Consider the following 18,464-nt stretch of genomic DNA (forward strand, 5'->3'; position numbering starts at 1 on the left):
TCAAATCAGCGTGAGAACCAAATACTTTCTGAGTTCAAGGTATTGCATTCAAACCTATTTTAATATTATTAATAATCTTATTAAAGGTACAATTTTATTAATTTTCACTCAGTACAGAATGATTAGGAAAATGCTCAACAAAATAAAACTAAAGGGAAGTAACGAGATGGGGAAAATGAAAAAAAAAGTATTATCGCATTGTACACAACCCACATGTTATTTCCATAAAACATTAGATCACTGTTACAAAAAGGCAGATTTTGCCCTGTGATATTATTCAGATTTTAATTTTTCCATTTTATTGCAGTGTGTATCAAGCAGCAAAATTCCCCACTTTTCCCTCTAGTATTTGTCCCTTCCTGTGAAAAGACTAGTATTGTTCACTCCCAGATGATCTGTGTTTCATCAGATTGAAAAGAAACCTCTGTATTATTCAACCACTGTGAGAAAGGTAGAAAATTTTACCTTGTACAAATGTTTCTGTGCTTGTAGTACTTTAGCTGGAAATCTTTGATTTAACTGATGTGAGATCAGGTGACTCAATGAAGAAATATCTAAGTATTTTTGAATACTGAGAATATTTAAGCAGTTCAAACAAGAAAATTTATGTGGTCATTAAGATGTTCAAGTGCAATCCAGAAGTCTTGGATTCAAGTACAGGAACTAAGTGATTATGATTGATGACTCTCCCTCAACCCAATTTATTTCACAGGATTCTTGCAGGGAGAATGAGAAAATGTTGTGTACTATACATTGTACCTATGTTTAATTGATTCCGTCCATGCAATCCCTCTTAGACCAATTTCAGATTGGAGATTTTAAATAATCAAAATTTTGTTTAAAGAAGGAGAACATTGGAGGTAATACTCCTCATGTGTTAAAAATGCAACTTTTTAATCTTGGAAAGATTAATTGCACCTGACCAAATTATGATACTCCTGATGCTAAATGAGAAAATAAATATTTGAAGAACACTGAGTAGTCTGTAGATTCTAAAATACGTTTACCTGTTTCATAATTTATAATTTCAGATTTCTGCCTATGGTTTTCTTTCTATTCTTCAGGTATCCTACAATACTACAACTATATGCTACAATTGCCCTACAATATCAGATTATTTCCATGAGAAAGTAGATTGTATATCTGAGTCTTCACCTGCAGTCTGACATAAAACCTACATTTGAAACAATGACATTGTATTCTCAATATTGGACAGGAATTAAAAATCCCATCCAAATATTTTTAAATAGGATGTAACAGCAGAGAAGAAATAAAGCTTTCTTCTTGTCTTTGACACTTTCTAAATCTTAGTTTCTATTAGTTTTTAATAGCCTTTTTATTAAAATCTGAATATAGTCATTTAAAAATGACATAAAAACATAATTAAATGTAAACTGTATAAAACTATTCAAATTAAAACCTATTTTTATAACCAACAAATCATCATTCTTCTTTAATGGAAACATAGTTTATGCTTAAATGTGTCCTTTACTTCTTTGTTCCTTAGTGTGTAGATAAAGGGATTCAGCAAGGGAGTTACAACTGTGCTCAAGATGTTCACTAATTTGGTCATTTCTAAAGAGGTCCTTTTAGAAGGCTTAACATAGAGAAAAATAGTGGAACCATACCAAATAACAACAACAGCAAGATGGGAGGAACATGTTGAAAATGCTTTTTGCTTCCCTTTGGCTGAAGGAATACGAAGGATGGTAGAGATGATATAAATGTAGGAAAGTAGAGTTACAGCACAGGGTCCCAATATAACAATGATGGATATAAAAAAGGCTGCCATTTCAACATCATAGGTGCTGCTGCAAGCCAGAATTATCCAGGAATCAATGTTGCAATAGAAGTGATTAATCACATTGGGTCCACAGAAGGTCAACCTTGAGATCAGCAAAGCAGGTACGGAAATAACAATGAATCCACAGAGCCAAGAGCCACCTGCTAGCATGCTAGAGAGATGGAAGTTCATGAGGGTGGTATAACGTAGTGGATAACATATGGCCAAATATCGGTCATAAGCCATGACAGATAGCAGGAAGTATTCTGTGCATCCCAAAGAAAAAACAAAGTACATCTGCATAATGCAGCCAGTAGAAGAAATGGCTTTATTCCATCCAAGAATGGTAGCAAGGGCCTTTGGAACAGAAGCTGTTATATACCATATTTCCAGAAAAGAAAGATTGCAAAGGAAGAAGTACATGGGGGTATGGAGATGCTGATTTGAGATTACGAGAATGATGATGACAATATTTCCTAAAACTGTTAGAATGTACATGATAAGGAAGATTATAAAGATAAACATTTGCATGTAATGAGATCCAGGGAAGCCAAGAAGAATGAATTCCATTACTTTTGTTTGGTTTTGTGCACCTTCATTGGTCATTTGGTCCATTTGTCCCATATTTCTCTTTGCTGAAATTGGGAGAAAGCATAGTAATTAGATTCTGGCTTTCCTATTTGAAAGAGACCAATTTTACATTTTGTTTAAGTCTTCCCTAAATCTGATTTCACCTACATGAGATTGCAATTATAATACCTTTCAAAAATCTTTAAAAGAAAAAAAGGTTGATTCTTGAAATTTGAATACTGGGATCACAAACAACCTGCCACTATGATAGTTCCCAGGTATATTCTGTAAGTACAGTACTTCTACTATCTAAAATAAAAGAATTATTCAGAGCAAATATTCTATTCTAGTCCCTTGTTTTTAAAAGTTTTTTCTCAGTTTTTGACTGCCTGACATCCTCATTTGGAATTTTAATCTACAGTCACTAAATTAAACCAGCAGACAAATAAATGCTGTTTACAAACATAGTTTCATGCTCAATCTGCTTGATAGATTTATGTTGCTATTCCTCCAAGAACTCTCAATAGAAGTTTTACTGAAACCAATGGGGAAAAAATCATCAGATTAGATAAGGCATATGGGATTTATTATTTTTAACTGAACATTGGTGATTCATTAAATTTTGGACTGGGTCATTATCTGTATACTTCATTTTAACAGAAACCCACCCTTGGCCTTTAAGTTGTTTCTCCTGGGGCCACACTCTGCAAAGTGATAAGACCATATGAATAGATTTAGTTTCAACTGTATGTAGGCTGTTGACACTACTGCCATCAAATTAATTTTTGAAGCATTTATTTATTTTAATTTGTTTTGTATTTGGTGGTTTTAGAACATGTATTAGATGACAGTAGCAGAAAGGTTCATTTTTTTGTGCTTCTAAAATTTCAATGGGGAAGGGAGTGACTATAGGGTCAATATAGTCAATGTGAGTAAAAAACATCAGTTGACATTTGCAAATGGTGCTTGATGGTAAAGTTGAAACTAGCACTGAGAATCTTATCTCCTTCTGCCACACTTTCTAAGCTGAATTCCTGACAGTTCCTGAAAATTAAAAAAAGAAAAAAAGAAAAAAAGAAATCCGTGGTAGCTACCATTGCCTGACTCTGGACTGTACATTGTCTGAGTTTGAAGCCTTCAACTGGTTCTTCAAGCTACTTTTGCAATAATAATAAAGTGATGTTATTGGAGATTTTAAAATGAGGAAGTTCAAGATAGCAGCAACAGAGGAAGCATAGTTATATCACAGGGAGGTAAAAGAAGAGAAAAGTTGCTATTAAAGTAAGATAAATAAATAGGAGGAGAGATGGAGAGGGAAAGACAAATCATAGAATAAATCATAGAGAAAGAAAAATAGAGGAGAAAGGAAAAGGAGAGCAAAGACTGAAGAAATAGGAGGAAAACAATCCATAGTGAACTTGGCCTGCTGAGAGAAGCCTATCTGCACCCAAGAGGTCTTCCCAAGAGTCTGGAGGCCCATTGAAGTGAGGTGAGCGGAGAGGCAAAACACACCAGTGGAGAACAAGGAGGCAAGCCGGTGAGCAAGTCCCAGCTCCCTCCCAGCTGTGGAGCAGGGAGGAAAACGATGGGACAGAGAGGCAAGCTGACTGAGGGCAAAGCAATGACTGGCAGAGAAGGAAAAAGTGAGCCAGTGTGTGTGTGTGTGAAAGAGAGAGAGAGAGTGAGAGAGAGAGGATCAGGGAGGAGGAGGAGAAGGAGAACTGGCTGTGGAGAGGAAATGAGCTTGCTGTGGGCCATCTGGGCGGTCCTGTTGCTGGGAGAAGCAGCACAAATGGGAGCCACATGGCTGAGGAGCCAGGAGCAGTGGCAGTTCAGCAGATGGGAGAGCCGGCAGCAAGAGGCAGCACAACAAAGCAAATCCTGAGAGGAGCATGAAAAGCAATGGGAGAGCATTGGTGCAACCAGAGGCTGTCGTGGGTGATTGTGGAGCCTTTCAGAGAACCGGTGACTGAGAACAGCAACAAAACAGAGTGGGAGACTAATGGTATTTTTTAAATATCACTATTTGAAGATTCCAGTCTGGATATCTACAATTGAAGCCTTTTCATATTCAGTGATATTTAAAAAGGAACAAATTATTAGATATAGTTAACTATTGGATGAAAAGGGTGAACTTAAACTAAAGCAAGACCTGGAAGACCAGGGATTTAAGATGGATTGGTTTTCCTACATGCAAATATTTTCTAGATATCGAGAAGATTTTAAACAAGAAGATATTTATAATGTTTTGACTGTTTTGGATAAGATACTAATGGGTTCTGATGACCATTTAATTAAAAAGTTATATGGATATTTGCTAGAGGTAAAATTGGAAGAAGAACAGGTTAAAGAATCAATAATAGCATGGGGGGGGGAATTTTGGTTATAGAATTGATTTAGAGAAATGGCAAAAATTGTGGTTATATAATTACAAAATGACAATGTCTACAGCATATAAGGAGAATTTGTATAAGATGTTTTACAGGTGGCATTTACCCCCGACGAGGATAGCCAGAATGTTCAAGAACAAATCGGAGAAGTGTTGGAAGTGTCATCAGACCCCAGGATCTTATTACCACATGTGGTGGACATGCGTAGATGCGAAGAGATTTTGGACATTTTTTCCAACTCGTGGTTGGAAAAATTACAAAGAGACATATTGACTTTAAACCAGAGATATTTTTATTAGGGATTTTACCAGAGACATTTAAGAAAGAATTGCAATATTTAATTGTGAATATTTTAACAGCGGCTAGAATTGTATTTGAAAAAAACTGGAAAGGAGAGAAGCGAATTACTGATGAAGAAATTATTAAGAAAATGTTGGATTGTGCTGAAATGATTAGATTGACACTTGAAATAAGAGAGCAGGAAGATAAACAATATTATTTGATATGGGAGCTATTTTATCAATGGGTAGATAATAAAGCATGGGGATGAAATATTATATATGAAATGAAAATTGTATAAAATGTTTAAATACTTGTTTTCTGCTAGAGGAAAGAACATTTGTCATATAATGAGACTGTGAAAATTCTTTGAGAGCACGAAATGATTTTAACCGATCAAAACACTGTCTGTGATTGTTTGGAAGGATGATGTTTTTATGTGGTTTTTGTTTAAAAAATAAAAAAACGTTTTGCAAAAAAAAAAAAAAACAGCATGGGAGACCAACAGGCAAGGGGGGTGGGGACTGAGAAAAGCAGGGAGAGCTGAATACCCGATAGTGGCAGGAGAAAAACAAGTAGGAAGGGAGGATAAAAAGACAACACAGGACACAAGGCAAAAGAAAATCAAAGGCAAGTAGGCAGTAGCAAGTACAGAACACATAAAGGCAGAGAAGTAAGAGATAAATCAAGCCCACAAGAAAGCAGGAAGTGAAAGGATCACAAGAAGGAAGGGACAATCAAAGAACATTCCATTACAGGCTAAGAATGAACCTCACACTTAAGCCCGCTCAACACTAAAAAAATTAAATTGGACAATCTAAATGATCTGCTAGACCCTTAAAATTTTAAACTAGACAATTTGAACTGTAGAACTTTAAATACTTAAACTAGACATTCTTTAAATGTTAGAACCTTAAACTTTAGCTAGACTTGAGTCCCCCAGATTTTAAATTTTAAACAATCTGTTAAAACATCTGTATCCCAAATTGGACATTTTTCCCTTTTAAAAATCTGTGGTAAAACTCTCTACACTTTCACTCTCAATTTTTTGTAAACCCACTCATGGAAGAAGAAACTGATACTATTATGATCTGCAGAACATGTTCCATGTATATACTTATGCCCATAGAATACCCAAACTATATATGTACCAAATGTAAATTAATCAAGTTACTAGAAGAAAAAGTAAAGGGTCTAAAGGAAACTCTAACCACTCAAACTTGACCTACAAAATGCGAAACCTCAAATCTTGCAAAAATAATATGCCTAAATTGAACATGATAATGACCAAACAACTTCTAAACGAGTTGATCCCTTAGAGGAAAAAGACAGATGGAAACATGTCACTCATAGAAAAAAACAAACCTAGTACAAAACCCGTGTCCAAACCAACCTACTCTGAAGCAGCCCCACTGGTGCTAAGCAATCGATTTCATGGACTTTCACTAGAAGAAAACATGCAGACACATAGAGAAGAACCACCATCAAATGTCCTTAAAAAAGTAGCACCACCAAATGTGATAGATAGAAAAACACCACAAACCTCCCTAGGGAAAAAAAAGGCAAGTGTTGGTGATAGGAGATTCAGTTCTCAAGGGAACAGAACCTGCCATCTGTAGACCAGACAGTGAATCAAGAGAGGTATGTTGTCTTCCTGGATTAAATTAAAGATGTGGCTGAGAACCTAACCAAAATAATAAAACCAACAGACTATTACCCCTTTATATTACTACATGTGGAGACAAATGACACAAAAAATGACTTGAAAACAATATTGAATGATTAAGAGCAGCTAGGCAAGGAAGTCAAGGACTTAGGTGCACAAGTAGTTTTTTTTTTCATCTGTACTGCCAATGAAAGGACAACATCTGACAAGAGAACAAAGAAGTCTAGAAGTGAACCACTGGCTTAAGGGTTGGTGTCACCAAAAAACCTTTGGATTCCTGGGACATGTTCTGTACTACCTCCAAGATGGGCGTATGGGAAGGGATGGGTTGCACCTCACAAAGACTGGAAAAAAATATTTTTGGAAAACGACTGGCTCAACTTATCAGGAGGACTTTAAATTAAAATTGAGGAGGGAGGGCAAACAGTCTCTAGGATCTCGAGGACCTAATTCCAAGCAAAAATCTACAGAAAGCAAGGCAAATAATGAAGTAAGGAGGGATGGGAAGGAAGACAAACTCAAATACCAAATAAGAGACATAGGAAGCATATCCAGAGCAAGGCATAAAGACCTCAAGTGCCTATATACAAATGCACAAAGTCTGGGGAACAAACAGAGTGAACTTGAACTATTAATACATGAAGGTAGATAATAATAATAATAATAATAATAATAATAATAATAATAATAACAACAACAACAACAACAACAACAACAACAACAACAACAACAACAAGGCATTTTCCAGGGCGATTCCCTTTCACCCCTATTTTTTATACTCTCAATGCTATCACTGACAATCATTTTGAAGAAGATGAACTGTGGATACGAACTTGCAAAGAAAGGACTGAAAATCTCGCACTTGATGTACATGAATGATTTGAAGATTTGATGATTTGATGATTTGTTTGGTAAAACAAAAGCTGAACTGAATTTATTAATTGAAAACAAAAAAGAATTCAGCCAAGACATCGGTATGCAGTTTGGAATTGACAAATGTGCAACAATAGCAACCAAAGCAGGCAAGATCATAAAAGAGGATGGAATAGAACTAGAGAATGAAGAAATGATAAAGGCAGTAAAATCAGAAGAAGGCTACAAGTACTTGGGGATTTTAGAAGCCTCTGACTTAATGCATAATAAAGTCAAGGAATCAACTTCAGCCAAGTACATTCGGCGAATTCATAAGATATTAATGTCCAAATTGAGTGGAGGAAACATCATAAAAGCCATAAATACCTGGGCTATACCTGTGATTAGATACTCTGTAGGAATAATTGACTGGACCCAGATGGAGTTAGACAATTTGGACAGAAAAACAAGGAAGCTTATGACAATGAATCATGCCTTGCACCCTAAAAGTGATGTTGACCGATTATATTTACCAAGAGCAGAGGGTGGTCGAGGATTCCTACAAGTAAAGCAGACTGTGGAAGATTGAATGATTACATCCAGAAAAGTGAAGAACCAATGATTAAGGAAGTAAATAAAGGAGGCTTTTTAAAGACAATTAAAACAAAAGCAGAATATAAGAAAGAAGTAATTGAGCAGCAAGCTGAAAATTGGAAAAGCAAAGCTCTTCATGGCCAATACTTGAAAAGTATTGAAGGCAAAGCTGACCAGAAACTAACTTGGAACTGGTTAAAATCAGGAGTACTGAAAAAAGAAACAGAAAGCTTTATTTTGGCAGCTCAAGAACAAGCCCTAGCCACAAACTGCATGAAGGCAAAAATTCAACATGTTACCACCAACAGCAAATGCCGCCTCTGCAGTGAGAAAGATGAGACAGTCAACCACCTAATCAGTGGATGCAGCAAAATTTCACAAACTGACTACCTACAATGCCATGACCGTGTTGCTAAGATCATTCACTGGAAATTGTGCCAGAAGTTTGGATTTGAGTACAGCAAAAACCACTCAAGATCTTGTGGGACTTTAGGATTCAGACTGACAGGCACTTGGTCCACAACACACCTGACATAACAATAGTTGAAAGAAAAAAGTAAGGTTCATTGACATTGCAATACCTGGTGATGCACGGATTGAAGATAAGCAGCAAGAAAAAATCACAAAGTACTGGGACTTGCAAATTGAAGTTGAGCGACTGTGGAAAAAGAAATCGTGTGTTGTCCCAATTGTAATTGGAGCCCTTGGAGCATTACCCAAAGGGCTGCCCCGCTATTTAGAAATTCTAAATTTGCCGGACTTGAACATTTTGACTCTACAAAAAACCACCTTACTCGGAACAGCTTACATCCTCCGACGATACCTTGGCAGTTCCTAGGTCCTTGGTTAGGACTCAAGCTGCTGAGCTGTTAACCAGCCTCAAAGGCTGTGAATCTCACTAAATAATAATAATAATAATAATAATAATAATAATAATAATAATAATAATAATAATAATAATAATAATAATAATAATAATAATAATTTATTTCTATACCGCCCTTCTCCCGAGGGACTCAGGGTGGTATACAACCTATTAAAAGCACAAAGACAGACATCAATTTAAAAATAATTAAAATTATTAAATAATTTTGGCCCAGATTTAAAACCCCAAATTTAAAACACCCAATTTAAAATCATTACATTGATAGCCCGGCCTGGCGGAACAGCAGGGTCTTGAGGGCACAGCAAAATAAACGGAGGTCGGAGGTCTTACACATTTCTGGGGGCAGTTCATTCCACAGGGCAGGGGCTCCCACAGAGAAGGCCCTCCCCCTGGGTGTTGCCAGCTGACATAACTTGGCTGATGGCACCCTGAGGAGACCCTTTCTGTGGGAGTGAACTTGCCGGTGGGAGGCTATTGGTGGCAGAAGTCGGTCTCAAAGGTACCCGGGTCCTATGCCATGGAGCGCTTTAAAGGTGGTGACCAGTACCTTGAATCGCACATGGAACACCACTGGGAGCCAGTGCAGCTCACGCAGGAGGGGTGTCATGTGGGCACAACGAGTTGCGCCCATAACCACCCGCGCGGCCACATTCTGGACCAGTTGGAGCCTCCGAGTGCTCTTCAAGAGGAGCCCCATATAGAGAGCATTACAATAGTCCAGCCGGGAGGTGACAAGGGCGTGAGTGGCCGTGCACAAGGCATCCCGGTCCAGAAAGGGCTGCAACTGGTGAATCAGGCAAACCTGATAAAAAGCCCCCCTGGCCATGGCCGTCATATGCTCTTCTAAAGACAGCCATGCGTCCAGGAAGACACCCAGATTGCGAGCCCTCTCTGTGGGGGGTAGAGATTCACCCCCAATAGTCAGCAATGGCACCAGCTGACTATATTGGGACGCTGGAAACCACAGCCACTCGGTCTTGGAAGGGTTGAGTCTGAGCCTATTTCTCCCCATCCAGACCCGCATGGCCTTCAGGCAGCGAGACATCACATCAAGGGCATTGTTGGGGTGGTCTGGGGTGGATATGTACAGCTGAGTGTCATCGGCGTACTGATGGACTCTCACCCCAAAACCATGAATTATCTCACCCAGCAGCTTCACATAAATGTTGAACAGAAGGGGCAAGAGGACCGACCCTTGGGACACTCCCCATGCGAGGCGCCACGAGGTCGACCTCTGCCCCCCTGTGAACACAAACTGCGAACGGTTGGAGAGGAAGGAAGAGAACCACCACAGAACGGTGCCCCCTATTCCTAACCCCCTCAACTGCTGCAGCATGATACCATGGTCGATGGTATCAAAAGCCGCTGAGAGATCTAATAGGACCAGGACAGAGGAGGAACCCCATCTAGTTCTCCAAATGCTCTCTAGGCATCTTTTCCGATGCTTCATCTCTCTCAGCTCCTCGGAGAACCAAGGAGCCAATTGAGATCAGCATTGGGTCAGAGGCCGCAAAGGCATGACGCGGTCCAAAGCTCTGGCGGCCGCACTCTCCCAGGCGGCCACCAGGTCTTCGGTCGGGTCATGTGCAGGGTCTCAGGAAATGTCCCAAGCTCTGTCAGGAACCTTTCAGGATCCATCAGGCACCTGGGACGGAACCATCTGGTCGGTTCTGTCTCCCTGTGGTGGGGGGAAGTGGCTGGAAAGTCCAAGTGAAGGAGTGAATGATCTGTCCATGACAAGGGTTTAATGTCTAGGCCCCTCTGCCAAGATAATTCAACCACTGACCAGAGACAAAAATCAAGTCCAGAGTGTGTCCCCCTATGTGAGTGGGGCCTTGTACTAACTGAGTCAGGTCCATGGCCACCATGGAAGCCATGAACTCCCGAGCCACCTCTGACGTCTCACCTGCGAATGGTAGGTTGAAGTCCCCATGACAATAAGTCTGGGGGTATCAACTGCCACCCCGGCAATAACGTCAAGCAGCTCAGGCAGGGTGCCGCCACATGGCAGGAAGCCAGGTACATAGTCAGCAAACCCATCTGCACCCCACGGCCTCACTTCACAAAAAGGGACTCACATCTGGCTATCAGAGGAACAGTGGTCTCCCTCAGACAAAGACTTTTCCTAATAATTGCCGGCACTCCCCCACCTCTCCCCTGAGCCCTTGGCTGATGAAATGCACAGAAACCTGGTGGGCACATTTCAACGAAGGGGACCACCCCCTCCTGGTCCAACCAGGTCTCCATAATAACTGCCAGGTCCGCACCCACCTCCAAAATAAGATCACAAATGAGGGGGGCTTTGTTAACAAATGACCTGGCATTACAGAACATTAGCCGTGGACCCAGGGCCTGAGGCTCTGTGCAACCCCAGACACGAGTTGCGCATAGGGGGCCGGAGTGCGCAATCACTTGTAAAAAGTGTGTGTGCACCCCCAGAGCATGATATGGCCCCCTGCGCCCATCATATCTGCCCTCCCACTCTTTATTTCAATTACACTGCCCTTCCTATCACCACCCTGAAAGGATGTAGTAGGAATAACAGAAACTTGGTGGGATGAAACCCATGACTGGAACATACTGATAGAAGGATACAAACTCTTCAAAAAAACCAGATCCCATAAAAAGGAGGTGGAGTTGCACTGTATGTAAAGGACAGTGCTACAGAATATTGCTACAGAATTGCATGAAACTAAAGATGAAAACCTCCCAGAATGCATATTGGTAAACATAAAAGATAAAAAAATGATACAAGAGTCTTAGATTTTAAAAGAGCTGATTTTAATAAACTCAGAGAGAAGTTGGGAAAGATTCCTTGGATGAAAATCCTAAAGGGGAAAACAACTCAAGAATCTTGGATAACTCTGAAAAATACGACCATAAAAGCCCAGACCAGCACAATACGCTGAGAAAGAAAAACAAGAAATCCAAGAAGAAATCAGTATGTTACCCAAAGATCTCTCTAACAAATTAAAAGACAAAAAGGACAAGTATAAAAAATGGAAAGAGGGACACATAACTAAGGCAGGATATCAGCAGACAGCCAGAATCTACAAAGACGAACTCATGAAAGCAAAGGCTTAGAATGAACAAAGACTTGCAACAAAAGTCAAAGATAACAAAAAAAGTTTCTTTCAACAGATAAATAACTAGAAAAAAACCAAGGAAACAGTTGGTCCACTAAAGAAAGAAGATGGCAAGGAAGTAACAGGCAATAGAGAGAAAGCAGAGCTTGTTAACTCATTCTTTGCATCGGTCTTCATGCAAAAAGAAACTATAGCCCAACCTACCAGAAACATAACTGTAAAAAACAGACTGGAAATAAAAGTTAAAATAAGCAAAAAAAATAGTAAGAGAACACCTATCTGAACTTGATGAATATAAATCACTTGGATACAGGTGATTACATCCCAGAGTTCTAAAGGAGCTGGCAGATGTCATCTCAGAACCATTGCACCACATCTTTCAAAAACCGGAGAACTACCAGAGGACTGGAAAAGAGCTGATGTAGTTCCCATCTTTAGAAAAGGGAAAAAACCAAACAAACCCAGGAAACTGCACAGAAACGGCATTGGTCGCATTGGTGGATGATCTCTGGAGGGCTCGGGACAGGAGGTGCTCCTCTGTCCTGGTCCTGTTAGATCTCTCAGCGGCTTTTGATACCATCGACCATGGTATCATGCTGCACCGGTTGGAAGAGTTGGGGGTGGGAGGCACCGTACTACGGTGGTTCTCCTCCTTTCTCTCTGACCGGTCACAGTCTGTGTTGACTGGGGGGCAGAGGTTGACCCCGAGGCCCTTTATATGTGGGGTGCCACAAGGATCGGTCCTCTCGCCCCTTTTGTTCAACATTTATGTAAAGCCGCTGGGCGAGATCATCCGTGGTTTCGGGGTGGAGTACCATCAGTACGCTGACGACACCCAGCTGTACATCTCCACCCCAGACCACCCCAACGATGCCCTTGAAGTGATGTCCCGGTGCCTGGAGGCCGTACGGATCTGGATGGGGAGGAACAGGCTCAGGCTCAACCCATCCAAGACCGAGTGGCTGTGGTTTCCGACGTCCCGATATAGTCAGCTGGTGCCAATGCTGACTATTGGGGGCAAATCATTGGCCCCCACGGAAAGGGCTCGCAACTTGGGTGTCCTCCTGGACTCACGGCTGTCTTTAGAAGAGCACTTGACGGCCGTGACAGGGAGGATTTTTCATCAGGTTCACCTGATTCGCCAGTTGCGTCCCTTTCTAGATCGGGACTCCTTACGCACGGTCACTCATGCCCTCGTCACCTCCCGTCTGGACTATTGTAACACTCTCTACATGGGGATCCCCTTGAGGAGCACTCGGAGGCTCCAACTGGCGCAGAGTGCGGCCGCATGGGTGGTGATGGGAGTGATGTGGCGCTCCCATGTAACACCTCTCCTGCGCGAGCTGCACTGGCTCCCGGTGGTCTTCCAAGTGCGCTTCAAGGTTTTGGTTATCACCTTTAGAGCGCTCCATGGCTTAGGACCTGGTTATTTACGGGACCGCCTGCTACCACCAATAGCCTCCCACCGACCAGTACATTCCATAGAGAGGGGCTCCTCCGTGTGCCATTGGCCAAACAATGTCGACTGGTGGCCCCCAGGGGGAGAGCCTTTTCTGTGGGGGCACCTACTATCTGGAACGAGCTCCTCCCGGAGATACGGAGAATATTGGATCTGCGTATCTTCCGTCGCGCACTTAAGACTTTCCTATTTCACCAAGCCGGCCTGACCTAAGTCTTTCCCCTTTTTAAATGGAAATTTTAAATCTGGTTTTAAATTATTGGGGTTTTAAATTTGTTCAGCCAAATTATTTAATTTGTTTTAATTTTTTTAAATTTTGTATTTATATGTTTTATTCCATGGCTGTTCACCGCCCTGAGTTCTTCGGGAGTAGGACGGTATACAAATTCAAATTAAAAAAAAAAAAACTACAGACCAATCAGCCTAACATCAATATCCGGGAAGATACTGGAAAAGATAATAAAAAAACAGAGTAGAAACGACTAAAGTAATAACTAGTAGTCACCACAGGTTTGTTAAAAACAGATCATGCCAAACCAATGTTATTTCATTCTTCAACATAGTGACTATATTAGTAGACCAGAGAAATACTGTCGACATAATACACTTAGACTTCAGCAAGGTATTCGACAAAGTAGACCACAACCTACTTCTTCGTAACCTAGAAAAAAGTGGTATAGATAGCTTCACCACCAGATGGATTCGCAACTGGCTGACAAACTGTACTCAATGAGTACTCATTAATGGGTCTAAGTCTACATGGAGAGAAGTAAGCAGTGAGGTGTCACAAGGTTCCGTCTTAGGCCCAGTACTGTTCAATAACTTCATAAATGACTTAAATGAGGAAATAGAAGGGGAACTCACCAAATTTGCAGATGATATTAAGCTAGCAGGAATAGCTAACACTTATTTATTTATTTATTTATTTATTCATTTAATTATTTATTTTTAATTTTATTTCTATACTGCCCTTCTCCCAAAGGACTCAGGACGGTGTACAGCCTGATTAAAAGCACAAAGACAGACAAAATTTAAAAATTATTAAAATTATTAAATGATAGGCCCAATTATAAAACCCCAAATTTAAAATCCCATATTTAAAACCAATTAAAATCTTTACATTGATAGCCCAGCCTGGCAGAACAACAAGGTTTTGAGAGCACAGTGAAATACACGGAGATCAGAGATTTTATGAATTTCTGGGGGCAGTTCATTCCAAAAGGCAGGGGCTCCCACAGAGAAGGCCCTCCCCCTGGGTGTCGCCAGCCGACATAATTTGGCCGATGGCACCCTGAGGAGACCCTCTCTGTGGGAGCAAACTGCCGGTGGGAGGCTACTGGTGGCAGAAGACGGTCTCAAAGGTATCCAGGTCCAATTCCATGGAGCGCTTTAAAGGTGGTAACCAGCATCTTGAATCGCACTCGGAAGACCATTGGAAGCCAGTGCAGCTCGTGCAGGAGGGGTGTCACGTGGGCACAATGAGTTGCGCCCATAACCACCCGCCCGGCCGCATTCTGGACCAGTTGGAGCCTCCGGGTGCTTTTCAAGGGGAGCCCCATGTAGAGAGAAAGGGCTGCAACTGGCGGATCTGATGAACCTGATAAAAAGGCCCCCTGGCCACCCGTCATATGTTCTTCTAAAGACAGCCGTGTGTCCAGGAGGATGCCCAGGTTGCGAGCCCTCTCTGTGGGGGGTAAAGACTCACCCCCAATAGTCAGTGATGGCACCAGCTGACTATATCGGGATGCTGGGAACCACAGCCACTCGGTCTTGGAGGGGTTGAGTCTGAGCCTATTTCTCCCCATCCAGATCCGCACGGCTTCCAGGCAGCGAGACATCACATCAAGGGCATCGTTGGGGTGGTCTGGGGTGGAGATGTACAGCTGAGTATCATCAGCGTACAAGTGGACTCTCACCCCAAAACCACGGATGATCTCACCCAGCGGCTTCACATAAATGTTGAACAGAAGAGGCGAGAGGACTGACCCCTGCGGCACTCCCCATGCAAGGTGCCTCGAGGTCGACCTCTGCCCCCCTGTGAACACAAACTGCGAGCGGTCAGAGAGGAAGGAGGAGAACCACCGCAAAATGGTGCCCCTCATTCCTAACCCCCTCAACCACTGCAGCATGATACCATGGTCGATGGTATCAATAGCCACTGAGAGATCTAACAGGACCAGGACAGAGGAGCAACCACACTCTCAACAACCTTCACCACAAAATGAAGGTTGGAGACTGGACGGTAGTTGGCTAATTCAGCTGGGTCCAGGGAAGGCTTCTTGAGGAGGGGCCTCACCACCGCCTCTTTCAAGGCAGCGGGAAAGGCACCTGCCTATCTAGAAGATGGGCTCAAGATCCAGATAGATCGTGACAGACTTGAACACTGGGCCCTATCTAACAAAATGAAATTCAATGTAGAGAAAAGTAAAGTCTTACACTTAGGTAGGAAAAACCAAAAGCGCACATATAAACTGGGGGAAACCAGGCTTAATAGCAGTGACTGTGAGAGGGATCTTGGAGTCTTAGTGGACAATCAGCTAAATATAAGTCAGCAGTTTGCAGTGGCAGCTAAAAAAGCCAATGCAATCCTAAATTGCATTAACAGAGGGATACAATCAAGATCAAGTGAGGTACTGATACCACTCAATAAAGCCCTAGTAAGACCACACCTAGAGTACTATATCCAGTTTTGGTCACCATACTATAAAAAAGATGCTGAGACTCTAGAAAAAGTGCAGAGAAGAGCAACCAGGATGATTAGGGGACTGGACACTAAAACATATGAAGAACGGTTACATGAACTGGGCATGGCTAGTCTAATGAAGAGAAGACCAGGGTAGACATGATAGCAGTGTTCCAATATCTGAGGGGCTGCCACAGAGAGGATAGGGTCAAGCTGTTTTCCAAAGCACCTGAACACCAGACAAGGAATAATGGATGGAAACTGACCAAGGAGAGATTCAACCTAGAAATGAGGAGGAACTTTCTGACAGTGAGAACAATCAACCAATGGAATAGCTTGCCCTCAGAAGTTGTGAGAGCTTCATCACTTGAGACTTTCAAGAAAAGTTTGGACTGCTATTTTTCAGAAATGGTATAGGATTTCCTGCTTGAGTGGGGCGTTGGACTAGATGACCTATAAAGTCCCTTCCAACTCTGTTAATCTGTTAATCTGAGATAGAAATGAAGAATATCATTCTGAAGTTATTTGAATGGGAGATAACAGAAGAAGCAAGTGCATACTACCAATTTCATTGAAATTTAAAATATTAAATTATTCTTCTTGTTGTGCCATATCCATCACCAGACATTGGCTATCATGCTGGTAATCCTATTAAAAATATTAAATATAATATTAAAATATTATAAATCCATGAGTTTCAGGAATGCTTTGTGTCATTAAAAAGGTAAAGGTTCCCCTCGCACATATATGCTAGACACTCCCGACTCTAGGGGGCAGTGCTCATCTCTGTTTCAAAGCCGAAGAGCCAGTACTGTCCAAAGACATCTCCGTGGTCATGTGGCCGGCATGACTAAATGCCAAAGGTGCACAGAGCACTGTTACCTTCCCACCAAAGGTGGTCCTTATTTTTCTACTTGCATTTTTATGTGCTTTCAAATTGCTAGGTTGCTAATGGTTGATACTGGTTGCTGCCAGTGTCCTAGGTATCAACCAAATATCTTCTTAAAATATACTGAGTAGTGCAGTTTTTGCAGTTCTGCTGGTGTTATTTCAGGAAGCTGCAATTTCTTGATGTGTTTTGTAAAATTCTTGGACATGGTATCAAGTGTCCTGATGACAATTGGTATCACTGTTACATGTTTCATCCATAGCCGTGTAGTTTCATCAGCTTGAAAAGAAACCTGCAATAAAATACCTTATGCCACCAGACTTGAAATTTTGGGCTTAGACAACTTAGAACTAGGCCAACTTCGGTCTGACCTAAGTGTAGTACATAAAATTATCTGCCACAATGTCCTACCTGTCAATGACTACTTCAGCTTCAACCACAACAATAAAGGAGCAAACAATAAATAAAACTCAAGGTAAACCGCTCCAAACTTGATTGCAGAAAATATGACTTCAGTAAAAGAGTGGTCAATGCCTGGAATGCACTACCTGACTCTTTGGTTTCTTTCCTAAATCCCAAAAACTTTAACCTTAGACTGTATACTGTTGACCTCACTGTATTCCTAAGAGGTCTTCAAGGGGTGTGCATAAGTGCACCATCTGTGCACCGATGCCTACCATCCCTGTCCTAATATCCCTTTTTACTTGTATCCTTTTCATGTATTCAAATTATGCTTATACTTTTATCTGTTATCTTATATATGCTTGACAAATAAATATATAAATAAAATAAAAATAAATACTCAACAACTGTAAAGAAGGTAGAAAACTTTATCTTGTACAAATGTTTTTGTGCTTGTAGTACTTAAGCTGCAAATCCTTGATTTAACTGGTGTGACTCAATGCAGAAATATCTAAGTATTTTTGAAGTGTCAGAACACTGAGAATATTTAAGCAGTTCAAACAAGAAAATTGATGTGGTCATTAAGATGTTCAAGTGCAATCCAGAAGTCTTGGATTCAAGTACAGGAACTAAATGATTATGACTGATGACTCTCCCTCAGCCCAATTTATTTCACAGGATTCTTGCAGGGATAATGAGAAAATGTTGTGTACTATACATTGTATTTATGTTTAATTGATTCCATCCATGCTATCCCTCTTAAACCAATTTCAGATTGGAGATTTTAAATAATCAAAATTTTGTTTAAAGAAGGAGAACATTGGAGGTAATACTCCTCATGTGTTAAAAATGCAACTTTTTAATCTTGGAAAGATTAATTGCACCTGACCAAATTATGATACTCCTGATGCTAAATGAGAAAATA

The 18,464-nt window shown here is 41.0% G+C and overlaps 1 protein-coding gene across 1 annotated transcript; it reads right to left on the minus strand.

The window, feature by feature from the left end:
- Window positions 1-1,453: 1,453 nt before the first annotated feature.
- Window positions 1,454-2,434, minus strand: LOC117668806 (olfactory receptor 6F1-like). Its single transcript, XM_034422864.2, has one exon. It carries the CDS (start codon window positions 2,405-2,407, stop codon window positions 1,454-1,456), a length of 954 nt encoding a protein of 317 aa, XP_034278755.1. The 5' UTR covers window positions 2,408-2,434.
- Between the last annotated feature and the right edge of the window lie 16,030 nt (window positions 2,435-18,464).

Source organism: Pantherophis guttatus, chromosome 4 (assembly GCF_059756535.1).
Source record: "Pantherophis guttatus breed Tessera chromosome 4, ASM5975653v1, whole genome shotgun sequence".
Classification (NCBI taxonomy): Eukaryota; Metazoa; Chordata; class Lepidosauria; order Squamata; family Colubridae; genus Pantherophis; species Pantherophis guttatus.

Bases quoted from the DNA above. Each gene is read 5' to 3' on its own strand.
- LOC117668806 (XM_034422864.2), bottom strand. From the start codon at position 2,407: ATGGGACAAATGGACCAAATGACCAATGAAGGTGCACAAAACCAAACA.